The sequence below is a fragment of the Lepidochelys olivacea genome, assembly GCF_965140295.1.
Source record: "Lepidochelys olivacea isolate rLepOli2 genome assembly, chromosome: 6".
Classification (NCBI taxonomy): Eukaryota; Metazoa; Chordata; order Testudines; family Cheloniidae; genus Lepidochelys; species Lepidochelys olivacea.
In genome coordinates this window covers 115,069,230-115,089,048 of record NC_140416.1, presented here as the reverse complement: position 1 = coordinate 115,089,048, position 19,819 = coordinate 115,069,230, and the positions used below count along the sequence as shown (strand labels likewise).

The 19,819-nt window shown below is 41.7% G+C and overlaps 1 protein-coding gene across 1 annotated transcript in view; it reads right to left on the bottom strand.

The window, feature by feature from the left end:
• Positions 1-19,819, bottom strand: part of KCNH5 (potassium voltage-gated channel subfamily H member 5) — a 232,944-nt gene that overhangs the window by 31,420 nt on the left and 181,705 nt on the right. The window contains exon 10 of the mRNA XM_084630682.1: positions 13,402-13,598. Coding sequence (XP_084486808.1) covers positions 13,402-13,598 — 197 coding nt within the window. The remainder of the gene's footprint in view (positions 1-13,401; positions 13,599-19,819) is intronic.

The following is a 19,819-nucleotide window of genomic DNA, read 5'->3' as shown; positions in this document are numbered from 1 at the left end:
CCACAGACCAGGACGCATCAACACAAAGCAGCACCAGACCCTGTCAAAACAGATGCAAAACCTATGCTTCTATGATCAATAACCCCCTCCCCCGACACGCCTTTCAAGATACCGGAGTCCCACACATGCCTATCCCAACATGTGGTGTAGCTCATCAAGTGCATCAAAGGCCACAACATCACTACACTCCCCAATGAACTCACGCAGAAAAATGATAAAAGACAAAAACACCATATCACCCGTGGGCAAACACATTTTATAAAGCACCATATTTGACCTCTCAGTCCTCATCCTCAACGGAAACCTGCATAACACCTTCAAAAGATGAGCCTGCGAACTACAATTCACAAATCTGCTGGACACTAAAAACCATGGACTTAACAGAGAGGCTGGTTTTATGGCTCACAACAATTTGTGATGCACCCTCCTGCCTGCTAACCCTTAACTGGTCACTTCCTTTTCACTAGTCTGCAACAGCCAGTGTGAACCCCTTATGCTTAACATTTACCTTAACCGAACACGACTTTTGCACTGGTTATCACCGCAAAGAAATGCTACGTGCTGGAAAATGTTGTTAAATTATATGTGGAGGGAAAAAGAAACTTTCCCAAAAAGTTTGCGTTAACTCATTAATCTTAGTTAAAATAAAAAACCAAAAACAAAACCAGCCCATCCCTTCAAACTTAGCAATCACCAGTTGGTTGGTCCCTTTTTAGTGTTAGCATGTTGCTGTGATTAGCAAGCTATATCAGTTTAAGAGCTGTGCAGGGAAAGCCTGGAAAAGTGGTTTCTAAATGACTGACTTACATTCAACCAGCTCTTGTTGTGGGAATAGCTGTCAGTATGGGCAGGGAACTTGTGGAAAGTCCTGCAAATAAACTGGGACCACTAATACTGGAGTAATGAACATCATGCTGGAAGGTAAACAGAAGCTGAGCCACTGCATTTAAGAAAGAATGCCTCTTATCAGTGCATTACTTTTTCTCATACTGTTTATTCATATACTCCTCTTCTCCCACAGTCCTCTCTGTCTTTATTTCCAGCTGGCCCTATAAAAGCCAGTGAAGCCAGAAGCAGAAGGACCCTCTCTCTAGCCTGTTGTGAGGGACGGACCTGGCTGCTGGGAGCATACCAAGCTACCTGAGGTTTAGCAGGGATGGGGGAAGACCAGAGGAGCTGGGGAGCTCTGGCCTGGAAACCCCCAGGCTGCAGGCCTAGTGGAAGGCCAAATAGGTACTGGAGTTGCAGAGGGCAGCAGGTCCAAACCCCCCTTGCCTATGATGAGTGGCGCTTACACTGCAGTCTATGGCCACTGCCAGTCATCCCCTAGCCCCTGTTCCCTGTGGGAGAAGAGGCGAGGTGGGGGTAAAGGGTTGGGGGTTCCCTGGGAAGGGGAGACCCAGATCTGTGTGGGGTACTGTAGGTGGCAGCACCTCGGCGTGAAAGGGGGCACTGGGGTTCAGGAGGGACTTGGGCCCCAGCAGCAAGCAGGACACCAGCCTGCAGAGGGCATTCTGGAGGCTGGAACGTTAATTCCCTGGATGACCAGCAGGAGGTGCCGCAGGGGTGAGTCCAGCACCGCTATAGGCTGTATAAGTAGGGGCATTGCCAGCAGATTGAGGGACATGATCGTTCCCCTCTATTCGACACTGGTGAGGCCTCATCTGGAGTACTGTGTCCAGTTTTGGGCCCCACACTACAAGAAGGATGTCAAAAAATTGGAAAGAGTCCAGCAAAGGGCAACAAAAATGATTAGGGGGCTGGAGCACATGACTTATGAGGAGAGGCTGAGGGAACTGGGATTGTTTAGTCTGCAGAAGAGAAGAATGAGGTGGGATTTGATAGCGGCTTTCAACTACCTGAAGGGGGGTTCCAAAGAGGATGGATCTAGACTGTTCTTAGTGGTAGCAGATGACAGAACAAGGAGTAATGGTCTCAAGTTGCAGTGGGGGAGGTTTAGGTTGGATGTTAGGAAAAACTTGTTCACTAGGAGGGTGGTGAAGCACTGGAATGGGTTACCTAGGGAGGTGGTGGAATCTCCTTCCTTAGAGGTTTTCAAGGTCAGGCTTGACAAAGCCCTGGCTGGGATGATTTAGTTGGGGATTGGTCCTGCTTTGAGCAGGGGGTTGGACTAGATGACCTCCTGAGGTCCCTTCCAACCTTGATATTCTATAGCTTTGGGTGAAAGGATGTCTGAAAGGAGGCTGAGGTAATATAGACTTGGTCCTCATTCCCCATGGGATCCTGTCTACGCACACTCTGCTTACTTGAACTTCTGTGGGTTTTGAGTGGGGACGGTTCCATAGTTGGTCAGGGGTAGGGCAGAACTACGGGGGAACCACTTTCAGAAGTGCCAATCTTCTGGAAGCCAGCAGGGATACTGCAGAGTAAACTGGCTTCTCTCAGCAGTAGCATAAATGTCCTCTGGTTCCACACCTTCCAAGTCCCCTGGATGCACTAGGCTAGGCACAGGTGAAGAAGCCATGATAGCATGGCTCTTTGGGAGGCACTGGAAACCCAAGATCGGAGAAGCAGCATTGATTATCTGGAGCTACACACAGATGTCCTGAGGTGCAAGGGATTTCACATGGGGCAGGGATATCCTGTCTGTTCTGTGGGTAGCAAACCAATCCCACCTCCCTGACCACATAGAATCATAGAATATCAGGGTTGGAAGGGACCCCAGAAGGTCATCTAGTCCAACCCCCTGCTCAAAGCAGGACCAATTCCCAGTTAAATCATCCCAGCCAGGGCTTTGTCAAGCCTGAAGTGATGTGAACATGATGTGTTGAAAAACCCATGTTCTCAACTAAATGGATTTTTTCCACCCAGCTTTAGTTCTCCTATGGGTTATTCCACATGAGGCAATATCTGAGGCAAGGCGCTTGTAGAAGGCTTGCAGTGATTGTCTGATATGCTCCTGTTCCCAGTTAACCCAAACAGCTTTCTAAGCATTAGCTTTGTTTTCTATTCAATAAGAATTCCTCCGTAGTGTTCTTGGATTTCTCTATCCCTCCCCCACCACACACGTACAAACAAGGAAGGCTCTCCCCTTTGAACTGCCACCATTCAACCAATAAGCTTTATTGAACTCTACTGTTTTCATAGACCTGACAGGGCAGTTCTTCAGCACAATCAATGGGCAGCAAAATGAACGAAATTCCAACCTTGTAAAAACCCCTCTCCACTTCTTTTGGATATATGCCTAACTGAAGAAGAATCCAAGCACCATATTTCTAGACTCAAAAGACCGATTTGTGAACAGAAATAGAGAGTGAAGACCCATGAGGTGGGAAAGTATTATAGTAGCAGAACAACCTAGAGAACCAGAGTCAACAAAATACTAGCAGAATGATTTGCCAGTGAGGGAGAGATTAAAGTGGCAATCAAGATTCTTTTTCAAAAATCTGCTCTCAGTGGTTCTGTCCCAGCCCAATAAGTGAGACCCAAACAAAAAAGATCCAGATGATTATATTTTTCATTCTCCCAAACAGTGAGTTCCCACAGATTAAGAGTTACTATCCTACCCACATACATACACAAATTCACACCACATGTCTGTATACATAAATGAGTAGAATATATGACACTGTGGTTTAAAGATTTTATCACCACAAGATTGGGATGGGCTCATTACTCACGAATGGCAAAAGCTACTTGAGTGGGACCCGCCGACTCTCTCAATGCCATACCGCTGCAGTTGAGGTAGGAGGAGAGCCTTGAGAAGCAGTTTCCTGCATTTAACAGAGAAGGGGCAGGCGGTAGTGTTTTCAGCTGTGGAAGCAGCTTCCCGCTTTGGTCTGAAAGAGCTGGATCTGCAAGGACCATCTGTTCGCCTGACTTTTTTAAGAGGATGGAGGTGATTGTTTATACAGGATGGTTTGGATGTAGAATGTCCCACCTATTGGACTGTGTTGGAAGTGGAGTTTTGCTGGAGTTTGCTGCTAGTTGCACTGTTGGTTTTTTTTCCCAATAATATCAAAGGAGAGCAATACCCAAGCTATCTTACTGTCAATAAACAAAATTAAAATGGAGATATTGGTCCTCCACTTTCTGCAGCACAGCATACTCTTATTCCCTCCCAGCTGCGGAAGAGGGAGATGAAAGTATCAGTTTCACACAACAGAGAAGAAACACCATAACATTATTTTTTAAAAAATGTTTAAAGGGTCAAAAACTTAAAATAAACCCCTTTATTTATTTAAGTGGTCATGCAGGTCGTGTACAGAACCATCTTTGATCAATGTTACTTGATAGCCTACATAATGCTTGGGTGAAATAAGAAGCATCCGTTAATTTTGAGAGCATTGTTAACAGAATAAAATAGGTATTAATTTACAAATAGTGCACCTTAATAAATCACCCTGGAGCTGGATCGTCCCACAGTGTAACTTCATAAATTTAACTAACTACAAGCTAACGTAATTAATTTTCAGTCATGTGCAAGTGACCATTGTAATTGACTTTAACCTGTTTTTCTATGAATGAGCTCGGTCTCTTACATATTACGGATTAATAGATTTGTTAATCCATTCAGATTGCATTTCTTCACGTGGTTGAAAAAGAGAGCAGAGAGCTAAATCCTCCACTGGTGTCAATCAGCATAACTCCATTTACATCAGCTGATGATCTGACTCTTAAACATGCAAAAAAAAATGTGATTTTTTTCCCAGTCTGTATGCACATAAGTACACCCATGTACTGTAACATTAAAAGACCCTTGAAGGAAAAGCACTGTAACAGGCTTGTATTCTCCAGTAAAAAAATCACCACTGAAATATTGTCCTGACAAATGAAATCAAAGGCTCTTTTGTTTTACATTTTGGAAGAGAAGTTTTGTAACTATTGAAAATTAACAGGCCACCCTTGGTGTGGCCAAGGGTTACTAGTTGGGCCAGTCCTGCTGTCAGTGGAGTCACTGGGTATTTTTCCACTTGCTTAAATGCAAGCAGGATTCAGACCTCTAGAGTAGGTATTTAACAGAGTGATTACATCCACAGTAGAAAAGGAGCCAGCTAGTCCCTTACAGGATTAATGTGGCCTCGGGATAGCATTAACACCGTTAGCACATTGGTTAACCTCTGGATCAGTTTACACTTCAAACATAAAAAGAAAAGGAGGACTTGTGGCACCTTAGAGACTAACCAATTTATTTCAGCATAAGCTTCTGTGAGCTTCAAACATACAATCTACAGGGCAGACCGTGCCTGGCCCCTATGTGAGTGTTAGCACAGTGAGAGCACGTTAGGAGCCTTCCCCCTCTCCCTTGTGCAGCTCATGCAAAGGCAGGTATGACTGCATTCCCTCCCTGAGCTGCTAGCTAGCTAGGTTTTTAGTCCATCCCCCTGCTATCTGAGTACCTGAGGGGGAAGGAGGAGGCAGGACTACAAACCTGTCAGCCATCTCCGCATCAACTCATGGAGCTGGCCAAATGCCTGGGGTGGGGAACACGCTGCACCCTGGAGCGGGTGCAGGAGCAGGTGTGCTTATAGTCCCACAACTTTCTGCAGCGGCCCACTGGGGTGACATGAAAGCCAGAGCAGTTTTCTCTTTGAATCCGTATGCTGTTCTTGTACCCGGTGGAGACATCCGCAGCCCTCCAACGACCCACTTCCCTGCTTTGGCCACCTCAAATTCAAATCTCTGTGTCCTAGAAGGGGTGCAAAAATGCGAGGCATCCCTCATCAGCCAAGAGATTGGAGGACAGAGCTGCTGAGAAACTCCGAGCTTGATTCAGTAACTTTACACTGCAGCAGATGGGCCTGCTCATGTGGCTAAAGGGAGTGGCTACAGACTAGGGGCCGAATGGCTAGGCAGCAGTTCTGCAGAAAAGGACCTAGGGGTGACAGTGGATGAGAAGCTGGATATGAGTCAGTAGTGTGCCCTTGTTGCTAAGAAGGCCAATGGCATTTTGGGATGTATAAGTAGGGGCATAGCGAGCAGATCGAGGGACGTGATCGTTCCCCTCTATTCGACATTGGTGAGGCCTCATCTGGAGTACTGTGTCCAGTTTTGGGCCCCACACTACAAGAAGGATGTGGATAAATTGGAGAGAGTCCAGCGAAGGGCAACAAAAATGATTAGGGGTCTAGAACACATGACTTATGAGGAGCGGCTGAGGGAGCTGGGATTGTTTAGTCTGCAGAAGAGAAGAATGAGGTGGGATTTGATAGCTGCTTTCAACTACCTGAAAGGGGGGTTCCAAAGAGGATGGCTCTAGACTGTTCTCAATGGTAGCAGATGACAGAACGAGGAGTAATGGTCTCAAGTTGCAGTGGGGGAGGTTTAGATTGGATATTAGGAAAAACTTTTTCACTATGAGGGTGGTGAAACACTGGAATGCGTTACCTAGGGAGGTGGTAGAATCTCCTTCCTTAGAGGTTTTTAAGATCAGGCTTGACAAAGCCCTGGCTGGGATGATTTAACTGGGAATTGGTCCTGCTTCAAGCAGGGGGTTGGACTAGATGACCTTCTGGGGTCCCTTCCAACCCTGATATTCTATGATTCTATGAGTGTCTACATGGCAAATGAGGGTGTGATTGTCACACAGACAAACATATCCATGCTAGCTTTAATCTAGCTAGCACAAGTAACAATAGAAGAAGGTAGCGTGGTCTAGCAACAAGAAATCAAGCCCAGGGAGCTGGTAAATACTCCAGTGGCTAGTCCATATAAAAGCCCATGCCACCATGCCTACATTACTGCTGTTATCTGTTCAGTTTACATTAAAGTTGGCATGGGCACTGCCTAGTCATGCTACAATCACACCCTCACTTACTGTGTAGACATACCCATTGTGTACTCAGGGTGGCTAAAGGTTGCAGAATTGGGCCCTTTGTCATGAGATGGGGTCAGAGAGATGCCACCTGATTGGATACTGACACAATGCTTCACTGCAAACATCATAATCTAACATCAGAGTGCTGCACCGTAATTAACTGCCATTAGATGCAGTAGCTCTTCACCACTCAGAAGTTAAGAGACTAGGATCAGAAGCTAACATAACGGCAGGTTCTAGAGGAAGAACCTGGAAGGAATTGTCACTAAAACAAAAACAGGTGATAAAACATTTTTGTCATATACAAAAGCTTCTTAAGGTCATAAAGGATACCATGAGGTCTGTTAGGATGTGAAGAAAATGAAATCATATTGATTTTTGTCCAGCATGGCTGCTCTACCCTACAGTCTAGCTAACCTGTATCTATAGGACCTCACTTCCCTGGAGAGCACATCGAGCTAGAACAAGGACAGCTGAGGGGCGAGGAAGGGAAGGGACAGTGTAAAACGATCGTTCCTTTTGCAGATAGGGATGGAGAGGTAAGTGTGGTGAACTCCAAAAGCAAGGCTAAATTGTGACTTGGATTATGCACTCATGAGGAATATAAGAGGGAGTGAGCTCCCCTTTATATTCATGCCCACCAGGCTCCTGGGCTTAGGGTCCGAGCACACGGTAGTAAGAATGCGTTGAGCACTCGCTTACACTGGAACAAGTGGGTGGGAAGAGGCAGGCTCCACTCCCCCTTATTGGCTCCATTCCCACCCTAGTCACTTGCTAGCCCAGCTGAATGGGTTGCAGTTTGCTGCTGTCATAGGCCAAATGCCAGTTACTAGCCATCCCAAAGCGAGGGCTGTGACTGAAGTTGTTGTCTTTGCCTTTGGTAAACGAAAGGGCAGGTACGTTTCACAACGCTGTGTGCAAGAAGCCTTCTAAGCATCCCTGCCTTGGGTCAAAGTGGCAAGTGACTGGTTGGATAACCCATGGCCCAAAAACATATAAAGAAACAAAAATGTTTTTGTCTGAGTATTTGAACTGAATTGATATCAACAAGAAGTGGGTCAAATGAAAATTCATTAGGCACGAGCCACCCACAGTTTGAAAATGAACCTAGAGTCAAAGGCCCAGCAAGCTCTATAAGCCAAAATAGAAACTGGGCTATTGGTTCTGACTTCATACAGTCTTGATCCTGTGCCGCTGACTTAAAATGAGCAGAGAATCATGCTCCGTATAAGAAAGAAAAACATCAACAATGACAGGTTTGGTCACCGGGATTGCCAGGATGCAGTGCCAGAATACACGTGGTGGTCTGTTCTCACTCATGGAGACAGAGACATGAATTCCACAGGATCTTTCATTGACTAATCTATTTCCATTATTCGTGGACAGCTTCTTTTAATTAATAATGCTGTGGAAAATTATTTAACCAAAATGGGTTCTGTTTTTGTCACCACTGGTGACACCTCAAAAGAGGAATCACTGTCACAGGACAAGCAGTGAATCACCGTTTCTAAGGATTCACCAATGGGGTGAGGCAGCTTATCTCAGGAATAGGAAAGCTCACCAATTGCCTGAGTTATATAAGGGCCAGACTGTGAACGCAAATAACCCCATCAACTTTAATTGGACTAAGTCTGAGTAACTGCTGCCTAATGTAAATGCGGGGACTCACAAACTGACCTAAATAACCTTACTGTAGTGTCTACAGCATCCTATATTAAAGTATAGGGGAGTATGAGTGAATGCTATGGTAACTGTATTAATTTAAGGGAAAAGTGGCAAGTTTTTATAGTTCACCACTGCAGTTTATACTTAGTATACCTCTTGGTAATCTCCTCCCAACCCCAAATGGGTGGCAAAGCCCCTCAACATCCTTACAGTATTTCTTACGAAACACTCAAATGATGCACATATGAGGAGCGACCAAAAAAATTTTAGTATTAGTCATCCAACATAAAATTGTATTGATCTAATGCCTCATCCCAAAAGTTTCCATTCCATTTAGCCCAAAGTCCTAGATTAAATGAGACCAGTAATTTGATCTTAGTCTCAAAGGCAAGTCTTTTGAACCCTTTAACAAGGAGGAAGTCTACATCCACCATGCTATGTTCTTTATCAACCAATTGCCAAAGAAAAGCTGAGTGCAGAATCTATTTTGAAAAGTGCAATAAACTCACAACACAAAGGCTCATTATAAATGGCAAAACTGCATTGAATAAAGTGGGAACAATTGTATGCAAAGTAGACTGCCACCGTGCTGAATGACTTTTCACAGCAAACATGCAAAAGTATCAGAGATCCCCAGGACACTTTTAAGCAGATGGAACTATGCATGAACTCTGGAAGTTATATAGTTCTAGGTTCCCCAATTTTAATATGTTCTTAAATCCACATGCTCATTTAGTTTGCTTTCAGGAAAGCCTCCAAAATGGACAAGAATGTGGATACCAACAAAGACGTTAATATGAAACTCGCTTTGAAGAGATACAAGTATTTGGCTTAAATGAAAACAATGGTATTTTTAAGGTCTAAGATTAAAAATCACTAGCAAAAAACAGGGAACTGATTAAAAAATAAATTGTTCTAATTTCAAGTATAGAGAAAAACAATGGGCCATGACATGACATGACCTGAGGATCTGCAGGTAAATAACCTCACATGTTTAAACTGTGTTAGATGAATTATACATCATCCATTATATATTTATATATAAAGACATTCCAACTGCCTTAAATGTATCCTCTCTCTCTTTGCATTCCTATGCCGCATTCTCTAACACACATTCCAACAGTGAATATGCCAGAGATCCTATAGGTACAGTCTTATTCATCACACATCCCTTTTTCAGTCCCTGAGCACCATCTATCCTGTGCACTGGATCAGACACTGTGGAAAATAACAGCATGCAATCATTTATATTTAAAAAACACGGGTGAAATATTGGCCTCACTGAAGTCAATGGCAACACCCCATACTGTAATGCACACCGTACAAAATATATAATATATGACAATCTCTCTGCTACCTGGGGATTTTGCCACTAGTTGGAAGTGGTAGCAAGAACTGGAAACCTGTGTATTTAAAAATATTTGAACTAAGTACTTGTTTTCTTCAGGAACCTATTTGCTGACTCAAAATAGGTCTTGTAAAATGTTGGCCGCCAATAGTATGTTCATTTTTGTGTGTTTGACTCTTTACTAACAATTTTTTTTTTAACTCCACTTGCCAGGGTCTGATTGCTCTGATTGCTCCACAGGCCAAGCTTGTAAAACAAGGCCCTAATCCAAAGAGCACAGATTCTCAAAAGACATTTCATGAATTACATGTTATAAATATTCTCTCCCACATCGGAAGTTAGTAACTGATTGATGGGCCCTTCGAAGCGCTGGTCTTTAACCTTTAGTTTTTAGAGATGGACATGAATCTCATTACAGTTTTCAAGAATATTTCTAGTTTAATTATTTTCTCTACTTGGAAAAAGTTCCAAGTTCTGTTCCTGCCTTGCAGTCCGGATTAGTGAAAAGCTAGCAGCCACTCTCATTTTATGGGCCCATAAATTTATTGTGATGGATGAACTATCTAACCAACAACAACAACAACAAAATATCTTGAGTTGGTAATACCACGCTGCACAGCTCTGTTAAGTAAGTTATTCAACATGCCAGGTCTCTGGATATTATTGGGGAGTGAGAAAACATTATTTCTCCACCTCAATGTGTCTGTCTCTTTTCTTGTCATGTGGAACTAACCTTTCAGGCTTAGTACTATTACTAATTTATTAGCCTTTTAAATGCCTCAATTGCTGTACAGTCTGTGGATTAAATCTTAATGCTTGCTGAAGCAAAGAGTGCTTTAGAAATGTGTGCGCACGTGTAAAGCAATAAACCAGATGGGGGAACAATTCTCTGTACCTCTGCGTTTGCTACAGTGAGAGCAAACAAACAACCATCTTCTTGAGCACAGAAGAGCCAGCAGTTGATGTTTGTTATAATTAAATGGTGACTCTTAGAAGTGATGACTTAACTAAAAAAAAGATGTTAAATATATTTCTGTTCAAATCAATTAAAGGAGAAAATGATTTTCTTTCCATTTAGGTTAAATGACTACTGCACAAATTGCTGTCATACAATTGTGCAGCCCTGTCAGTCCAATCTCTTGTGACCTGATCGACTGCTTCTGCCCACTTGATGGGACCATTTGTTGGATAGTTAGGGCCACATTTTCTAAGAAATGAACCTTTAAACTAACTGTTTTGTCCCTAGTATAGAACACAAGGGGAAGCATGAACATTTTCTGCCGATGGAACTTAATCCAAAACCCACTGAAGTCACTTACTTAATTGGATTTTGGATTGGGGTATGGTGTTTAAGAGCATAAAAATCTATCTAGTGCCTAGGAATGAAGCACAGGAAATCCCTGCACCAGACTGGCTGAATATCCCAGCATTGTTCTTTTAGGAAAAGGCCTTTCCCCCCACCAAACCTAGTTCCTGGATGTTGAGAAGCTACAGATAGACATCATGTGTGATTCCACATAGCCACGTTCTTCAGAACCTTTTACTGCCAATCCATTCATATTTACTGCTGCCCTACATACCCAACAGGGATCTCTCTCTCCTCTCCCGTGAAAGCCAATCTACATATCTTTCTTTATAAGCTTCACTATGAAATTCAGCTCCTCTTTGCTTTCAGCCACAGCAAGAAAATCCTCCTGGCACAAATCTTCCCTTCCAACGCTCAGTCCAAATACCAGGCTTTGCTCTGGGTAATTCCACCAGTGAAAAGAATTCTCCCACCATTACCGTCAGGGTGTCAAGTGCCTGCATAGGCACTCCACCACCATTACTACAGCCCCTGCGTAGTAACTACCATGGCTGTAACACAGAGGATCCATGTCTAAGTGCTCCATGCAGCCACACTGTGGGCGCTCGCCAGACTGCACCTCCTGGTCCGTAGGGGTTAGCATGCAGGGAACTCGGTTCTGCATTGCACATCTGTATCTGTGCAGCCATCCCTTATATTGCACCCCACCTTGTGGAGCACACTGGTCCCACTGCCAGAAGGCCCTCTTCCTCCTTGGAGGAAGGGAAATTTCCGCTATGTGAATAGCGGAATTGCAGTCCACTGCTTTGTCAGCAAAGTGTTCACATTGCTTTCGGTAATGCAAAGCTCTGGCATGCCTCCAGAGGAAAAGGTGTAGTTTCAGGAAGTCAGTTTAAGTGACAGGTTTTTAGTCACAAGAAGCAAAATTTATATTTTGACACAGCATGAGTTGTATTAGCTTGTCCCATGAAATTGCCTTCAAGCATTTCTTCCCTGGTCTCACATCTGTCCTGGTTCTGCCCAGGTTCTTGAGCAGCGTTTTCAGCTCTGGACTAGCAATTCATAGCACATTGCAGGTAGCAAGGTGGGAATTACAAGAGAGGGTAAGATGACAATCTTAAACCTAAACTGGATTTTTGCTGTGCTCTCTTTTTCGGCCTTAACTCAGACTGGGTGCATCTGTAGGCCCATTTTAACCTCTCCCAACTCTCCCCCTGCTGAGTCACTTCCCTACATCCTGTACTTTGCTGGCTGCATTGACAGCACTAAAGAACCATCATTCTTTTTTCTGGGCAGCATCTTGTACAAGCTACTGTTGCCAGAATGATACTAGGCTCAATGAACCACCAGTCCAGCTGCGCAATTCCTATTTTACTATAAGCATTGAGCTCCTTTTTCTCTATGGCTGAATTGTCTTTAAAAAATCATCATAGCCTTACAGTAACTTCAGATGAGATGCCCTAGATGCAGCTATAGAAAAAAAAAGATCCATTTCAACTGTAAAAGGATTTCAGTTAACGCTCAATAATCTATAAATCACTGTTATGAGATTTTCCTATGCAAATCAAATGTATATGATCCTCATCAATCTTTAAAAACACCTCCATAAAGATTAAATTTTGCAGCTGCAATGCGAATTAAAGGATCTGTTAACTTATTTTCAAGATACATCTTTATAGCTAATTAATTTTCAGATCGAGTGTTCTTTGAAATGACTCATGGATAGTGAGCTTTGCTGATTGATTATAAAATGAGAAGGTGGGTTAAAAAAAGAGAGAGTTGTGAATATAAAATCACTGTCAAGATTGATTAACCTCGACATATTAAAATTCTAAACTGAGTAAGCAAGAGAAGCGGGTATTAACATAATACCTTTGTGGAGTATAATTTATTATTTCACATCAATAAATTCCTCTTAGTTGGTCCATGTCCCATCAGCAAGGCCTCTGATCTAGATTTTAGTAGATGGGAGGGTGAACTTCATTTTGGAAGAAGTAATAATTTGGATTATATTGGACTATAAAACACAGCCTTATATATGATGTAAAAGGAATGAAAAAAGAAAATAAGTGTCATTCATATGTCACCCTCATCGGCAGATACTCTGAACTTCAGATCTACAGGGAGCTTTTAAGGAGCCACCATTAATGAACAGCCACAGCTTTTACTGAAAGTCTAGTTAATCTGCACTGACCTGAAAACATCAAGACTAAATTTGGGATTGCTATTTGCCACACAGACTTTGTGAGCGGTTCTCAATCACTTTTCCCCTAGAAATGGTGAGAATTAGACCAAGTGCATTACCCGTTTCCTCAGATTGCAAGTGAGCGTGAGATTCCTGGAGAAGGAGTTTGCAAAAGCTGTATAAAAGTCCAGAACTTTCAGCAAGGCTTCCCGTTTAATAATATGTAAATCGCAGTACGTCAGTGCCCGGACATTGGCACACGCATGGGCCAAAGTGGTTTCCTTCCAGAAGATATCGCCAAACACATCGCCTTTACCTGCAAAAGAGCAGGACACATTTATTAAACCACACATATACACTGCTCTTCAACAAACCAATTAGTCCCTTCCCCAAATTTTCTTCAGTTCCCAATTATTCTGAATTTAGGCCCAGATTTTTAAAGGTATTTAGGCATTGCTCTGTTCAGCATTGCAAGGCATAATGAATTTTGGATCCTAGGTCTCTTTCAATGAGACTTAGGCTCCTAAGTGCAAAAGTCACAGTCATAAATATAAAGGGAAGGGTAACCACCTTTCTGTATACAGTGCTATAAAATCCCTCCTGGCCAGAGGCAAAACCCTTTCACCTGTAAAGGGTTAAGAAGCTAAGGTAACCTCGCTGGCACCTGACCCAAAATGACCAATGAGGGAAAGAGATACTTTCAAATCTGGAGGGAGGGGTGAACAAAGGTTTTGGTCTGTCTGTGTGATGCTTTTGCCGGGAACAGATCAGGAATGCAGCCTTACAACTCCTGTAAAGTTAGTAAGTAATCTATAAGTAATCTAGCTAAAAAATGCGTTAGATTTTCTTTTGTTTAATAGCTGGTAAAATAAGCTGTGTTGGATGGAATGTATATTCCTGTTTTTGTGTCTTTTGTAACTTAAGGTTTTGCCTAGAGGGATTCTCTATGTTTTGAATCTGATTACCCTGTAAGGTATTTACCATCCTGATTTTACAGAGGTGATTCTTTTACCCTTCCTTTAATTAAAATTCTTCTTTTAAGAACCTGATTGATTTTTCATTGTTCTTAAGATCTAAGGGTTTGGGTCTGTGTTCACATGTACCAATTGGTGAGGATTCTTATCAAGCCTTCCCCAGGAAAGGGGGTGTAGGGCTTGGTGGGATATTTTGGGAGAAGACGTCTCCAAGTGGGCTTTTTCCCTGTTCTTTGTTTAAAACGCTTGGTGGTGGCAGCATATGGTTCAAGGACAAGGCAAAGTTTGTACCTTGGGGAAGTTTTTAACCTAAGCTGGTAAGAATAAGCTTAGGGGGTCTTTCATGCAGGTCCCCACATCTGTACCCTAGAGTTCAGAGTGAGGAAGGAAGCTTGACAGTCACTTTTGAAATTGAGACTTAAGCTCCTTTTAAAAACTGGATGGGGGGGCAGTTTTTGAAAATTTCACTCTTAAGCACATGCTACAACTATGCATGTGCTATTAAGTGCTTTGCTGAATCTGAGCCTCACTGAAGTATCTAACGATTAGAGCCAAACTATTAATTAAGAATAACATTTGCTAAAAAAATCAACTCCCTTTTTGGCTAGCAAATCATTCACAAATACACCCTGATTCCTGTGAATGAACTTGTTCATTTGCATTCACTGAATAGTTCTGACAAAATAATTTTCTAACTACTTGTTGTCCATGACTGTTTGCATTAAATATTTTCGAATTGTGTTGTGCAGTTGGGCATCTGTTTTTACTCCCTAACTGAATGACATTTTATTTTTAAACAGGAGAATAACAAATGGTAAGTAATTTGTAATGAGCTTGTGTTTTATGTTGTTTTCAGCTGCACAATCATCTGCTCTAAAATTTGTGAAATATTGAGAATTTGTGAACATTTTGAAGAATGTCCAACGGTCATTGCAATGAAAAATTGCAAACAACAAACAAACTGACCCCACAAATCTTAGTGAACTGAACATTGTACTTATATTTAGTTGTATTTGACAATCTGATTTTCTGCCATTTGACCAGTGCTGCTAACAATTAGATTAAGTGATTTTTCTAGATGAAATATTATTAATTATCGATGTTACAGTATTGTCCAAAAGCCCAATCAGGATCAGAGCCCCACTGGATGGGCACTGTAGAAACATATATGAAGACCTCATTCCTGCCTTGAAGATTTTACCAACTAGATTAAGACAAAACTAAATATCTGAACATTTACAGGTACTAGTGTATATAAAATCCATGCCTCCAAAGCTAGGTCTGGCCAAAGCTATTAGGAAGGTAGTGGCTCAAACTATTCATTTTATTTGGATGTTGTAAAGTGAAATGATAGGTACATATCACATTCTGGGTGACAACTCTTCACTGGTCTGAAGCTGATTCTGTCGCAAAAGCAATTTTCGCTATTTTTAGCAGATTGGATTTCCCTAAGGAGATTTTACCTAACTGTGGGTCAAATTTCAGGTCTCAGCTATTCAGCGAGTTATGGAAGTTGTTTGGGGCAAAACAACTAAAAGCCATCCCATATCACCCAGAGACAAATGGTCTGTTGGAGAGGTTCAATGGAATTCTAAAATCTAGGCTCAGAATCAAATAGGAGAACCGGAGTCTGGGACAATGTCACTAACTGATTGTTACCCTATTTGCTATTTGCTTATAGGAAAGTGCCCCAAGAGTCAGCAGGGTTTGCCCCATTTGATCTTCTATATGGAAGAGAAGTGAGGGATCTTATCTGAGACTTCTGAGAAGGGTACACTGTTACAGAAGTTAATGGACTTAATGGAAATGGATCAGACTAACCTCAGGAACAGTCCAAACAAAAGGTGCAGTATGGCCAACATACTTGTAAATGCTCTTTTGAAATGGAGGATCTGCGGTTAGTGCTAAGCACTAAAATGCAGAATTCTTGGGAAGGACCTTTTGCAGTGACAGAAGAGGTGAATGAAGATACAGATCATGTTAAAAGGTCGCATGGTAATGGTGTCCCACAGCTAGTGCATGTAAACAGATTTAAAGCTTATCACAGCAGGCAAGCTATGGTCAACACAAGCTGTTGTGTAGAAAGGGAAACTGAGGCACATTACCTCACTGAACGTCAACCTGACTCACCCATGGAAAGCATTGATCTCTGTGGTGAGTTAACACCAGTTGAAAAGGCAGAGGTGTTATCTGTGCTGCAAGAACATAGACAAGTGTTTTCTAGCAAACCAGGGAAGACTCACTTGCTGACTTATATGACCATTACTGTAGGATTACAGCCATCCCAGCAGGTCCTACCGCACCACTGGCAAGGTATAAGAGCAAATTTGCACAGAAATTCAAAGCATGCTGGACCAGGGCTGCACCTATACACAGACACCCAGACTGTGACCTGCATGCTGTTTGGCTGTTTGTGAACATCCCGTGCTGGGAACTACAACAGCAAAGCATTGTGAGGCACCCAAGGTTATGGGGCAGGCAGTGATACAACCGCACACTGATCTGGATCGTACCCCGGAATGTGACAGTCCAGTTTTGCATAAAAGAAAAGACACATGGTTCAATGTCACAGCTAGAACCAAGTGTCATGACAAATATCTCAAGATTAAAACCTTTCCTCATATTTACTGTAAACCAGAGAAGTGGCAGATCTGAAGTGTAGATCTGCAGTGCTGGTCACTCCATCTCAAAAAGGATATTTGCACACATGAATAACTTAACTCATATGTGGCAAGTTATATGCATAATTATTGGCAAGTTTGAGCCCTAAAATAGCTGTTCTGACAGTGGTTAACAGTTGGGAAGACACCCCCTTTGAGTAGCCAAAATTCCCTTCTCTTGCCTAATTGCTTTTCTAGCAATATGCTGAGTGAGGTCCAATATTTGGACTGTGCCTGATACCCAAATTACCTGAAGCAGCCACTGTAGAAAAAGTGAATGTATAAAAATGAGGGTGGCATTCAGAAGTATCCTCCTCATTTCTTACAAAATGCTCACCTTGATTTTAACAAAAGTTACAAACATTTTTAGGACCCTTAAAAGGAAACAAAGTATAAGGGATTTGGTGTCTAATTCAAAACCCAGTAAAGTCTTTTCATAGAGATTAAGGCCAGATGGGACCATTAGATCATCTAGAACTGAACGCCTGTCAATCACATTTCACCCAGATATCCCTATATTGAGCCCAATTACTTTAGTTAAACAAAAGCATTTCAGTCCTCAGGAGAGTGAACTGTTGTGAGCCACAGGCCAAGACCAGGAAAGAGCGAGGTGCCACCAATGCCCGGGGCCCTTGCCGTGGCAGGAAAATGAAGAGGTGAAATATGCCCAGATGATACCTGTGCCCCTTGCTGCAGAGGAAAGCGAAAAAAACGCAAGGCCTCTGCCAATCTGACCTGGGGGGAAATTCCTTTTTGACCCTGAAATCCGGCGATCAGTTTGACCCTGAGCATGTGAGCAAGACACACCAGCCAGGCATCTAAGAAAGAGGTTTCTTAGCACTCTCTCCATTGCTTTCAATAACCCTTGGATTGGGCCCCAGTGAGGGTTTATTTTATAGCTTGGAGACTTTATTTTCCCAAGGGAAGAACGATAGTACATGTATAATATTTTTTATCGCCCACACTCTCAAATATTTGCAACATTTTCTAAGGATACTTTGCAGCTTTGTTTTGGGAACTACATACACTAACCAAATTAACAATCTAGCTGATCAAACTGATCTCATTGTTCCATGTGGTCTGGGGTTTTATTTCTGTGTACTGTCTATGGTATTGTATGTGCATAATATTATTCACTAGATCTTTGGAGGTTTGCAAAACATGAATAGGAATTTCTATTTGTAGTAAAGTAAAAATTGCTGATGCTTGTCTTGGTTTTATTCATCTCTATTTTACATTCAATAAAAAATAATGTCTATATCTTGGAATTGTCTCTTCTAATGAAGATTATAAAGGCTTTATTTCTTAGTCTGGTTTTCAAAGGATTTTTTTAAAAAATGAGGGTGAATATGGAATACATAATCCAGCTAATGCATTTTACAAAATGAGATGGCATAAAGTTTAAATGCTTATTGCAGAGCATTTATGAGTAATTTATCACTTAGCTAATGTACTGATTTTAAAATGCCTTTCTGTAGTTAATTGTCCTTGTTCATAAACGCAGTTCTGTTTCATACACACACAACACAGTTATATAATTTATTGAAAATAGACCACTTTTTGAAACATGTGCAACAATGCATCAGTTATTTTTTCTTTGTGATGTGCACTTGGAAAAACTGGAGTTTAGCTTTGAGCAACTACAGCCTGCTGTTGAAAATAAGCAATATCGTTGAGTTGTCTCTTATCATTCTCCTCCCACAATGTAAGCGAAATGTTTCTTTTCTTTCTAAATGCAAGGTAATATTACCCAGCAAATTAAAAATAAAAGGTTAAAAGTAGATGATACTTACATGCAACCCTTGTGTAATACTGAGTGTTAAACAATGTACCACAATTCTTTTATAAATGAATCATCCTTCAGAGAAATGAACAGATTTTCATTATTGTTGCTGTTCTGTTAAATAACAAAACAGCAGTGGGATCATCAAATAGATGCTGAGCCACTACAATCATCCAGAGCAATTCATTTATTCACGAGTCAGTTGCCTTTTGAGTCAAATGGCAGTGCGGTAACTTGAAGTGGGGAAGGATTTAAAGGACAGACACAAAAGGTAACACTGACATTTTGTACTTTACGGACGCTGTATGTTTCTTTGAACACAAAGATAAATAGGAGCATTAGCTTCCATGGCACAGCGAAAGCATGGTGATATTATGCTGTGTTCAGACAGCATGAAAACAAGAACAAATAGTTCAAGACTCTTCTGAACTTTTTCCAAATATTTGAAAGCTGCGACACTTGTTAAATCAGCCAAATTTGTTAACAAATGTAATGAGTGAAAACAAAATAAAATCCTGCAACACAATAGAGTTTTCCCCATCAGGGAACACTCAGACACTAATTACATATTATATTTTATCCCCAGCTCACTGATGGCTATTAGTAAATGATGGCAAATATTCATATATTTCTCTTTCACTCTCCTTTCAGATAATTGCAAAGGCTAATTTAGCTAGTTGAAATTAAAAGTCAGATTTTCAAATATAGTTGAATGAACAGCATGTATCTAAGTTATGCAAGCAAATATGCACGCACATATTGCAATTTAGGTATTTAGGCAGGTATGCATGTACAGATATAGCCATGGGCTGGTGTTGCAAAATGGCTGCTTTGAGAGATCTGTAGGGTATACATTTTTAAAATCTGTCTCCACAGTTAGACTCTGACCAAGACTCCTTTAAGGACTTATCCACATATGGAGTTATTCAGGAATAGCTGTCCAGGGATAAATCCATGTGTGCACACTCTTATTCTGAAATGAGAATGCCTTTTTCTGAATTAGCTTAATCCACTTGGAAAATTGAATGAACTAAAAGAGGTACTTAAAAAAATGTACAGAAAAAGGTACTTTTAATCTGGAATAAGAGTGCCTATGGGCTTGTTTCCACTTACCGGGGAA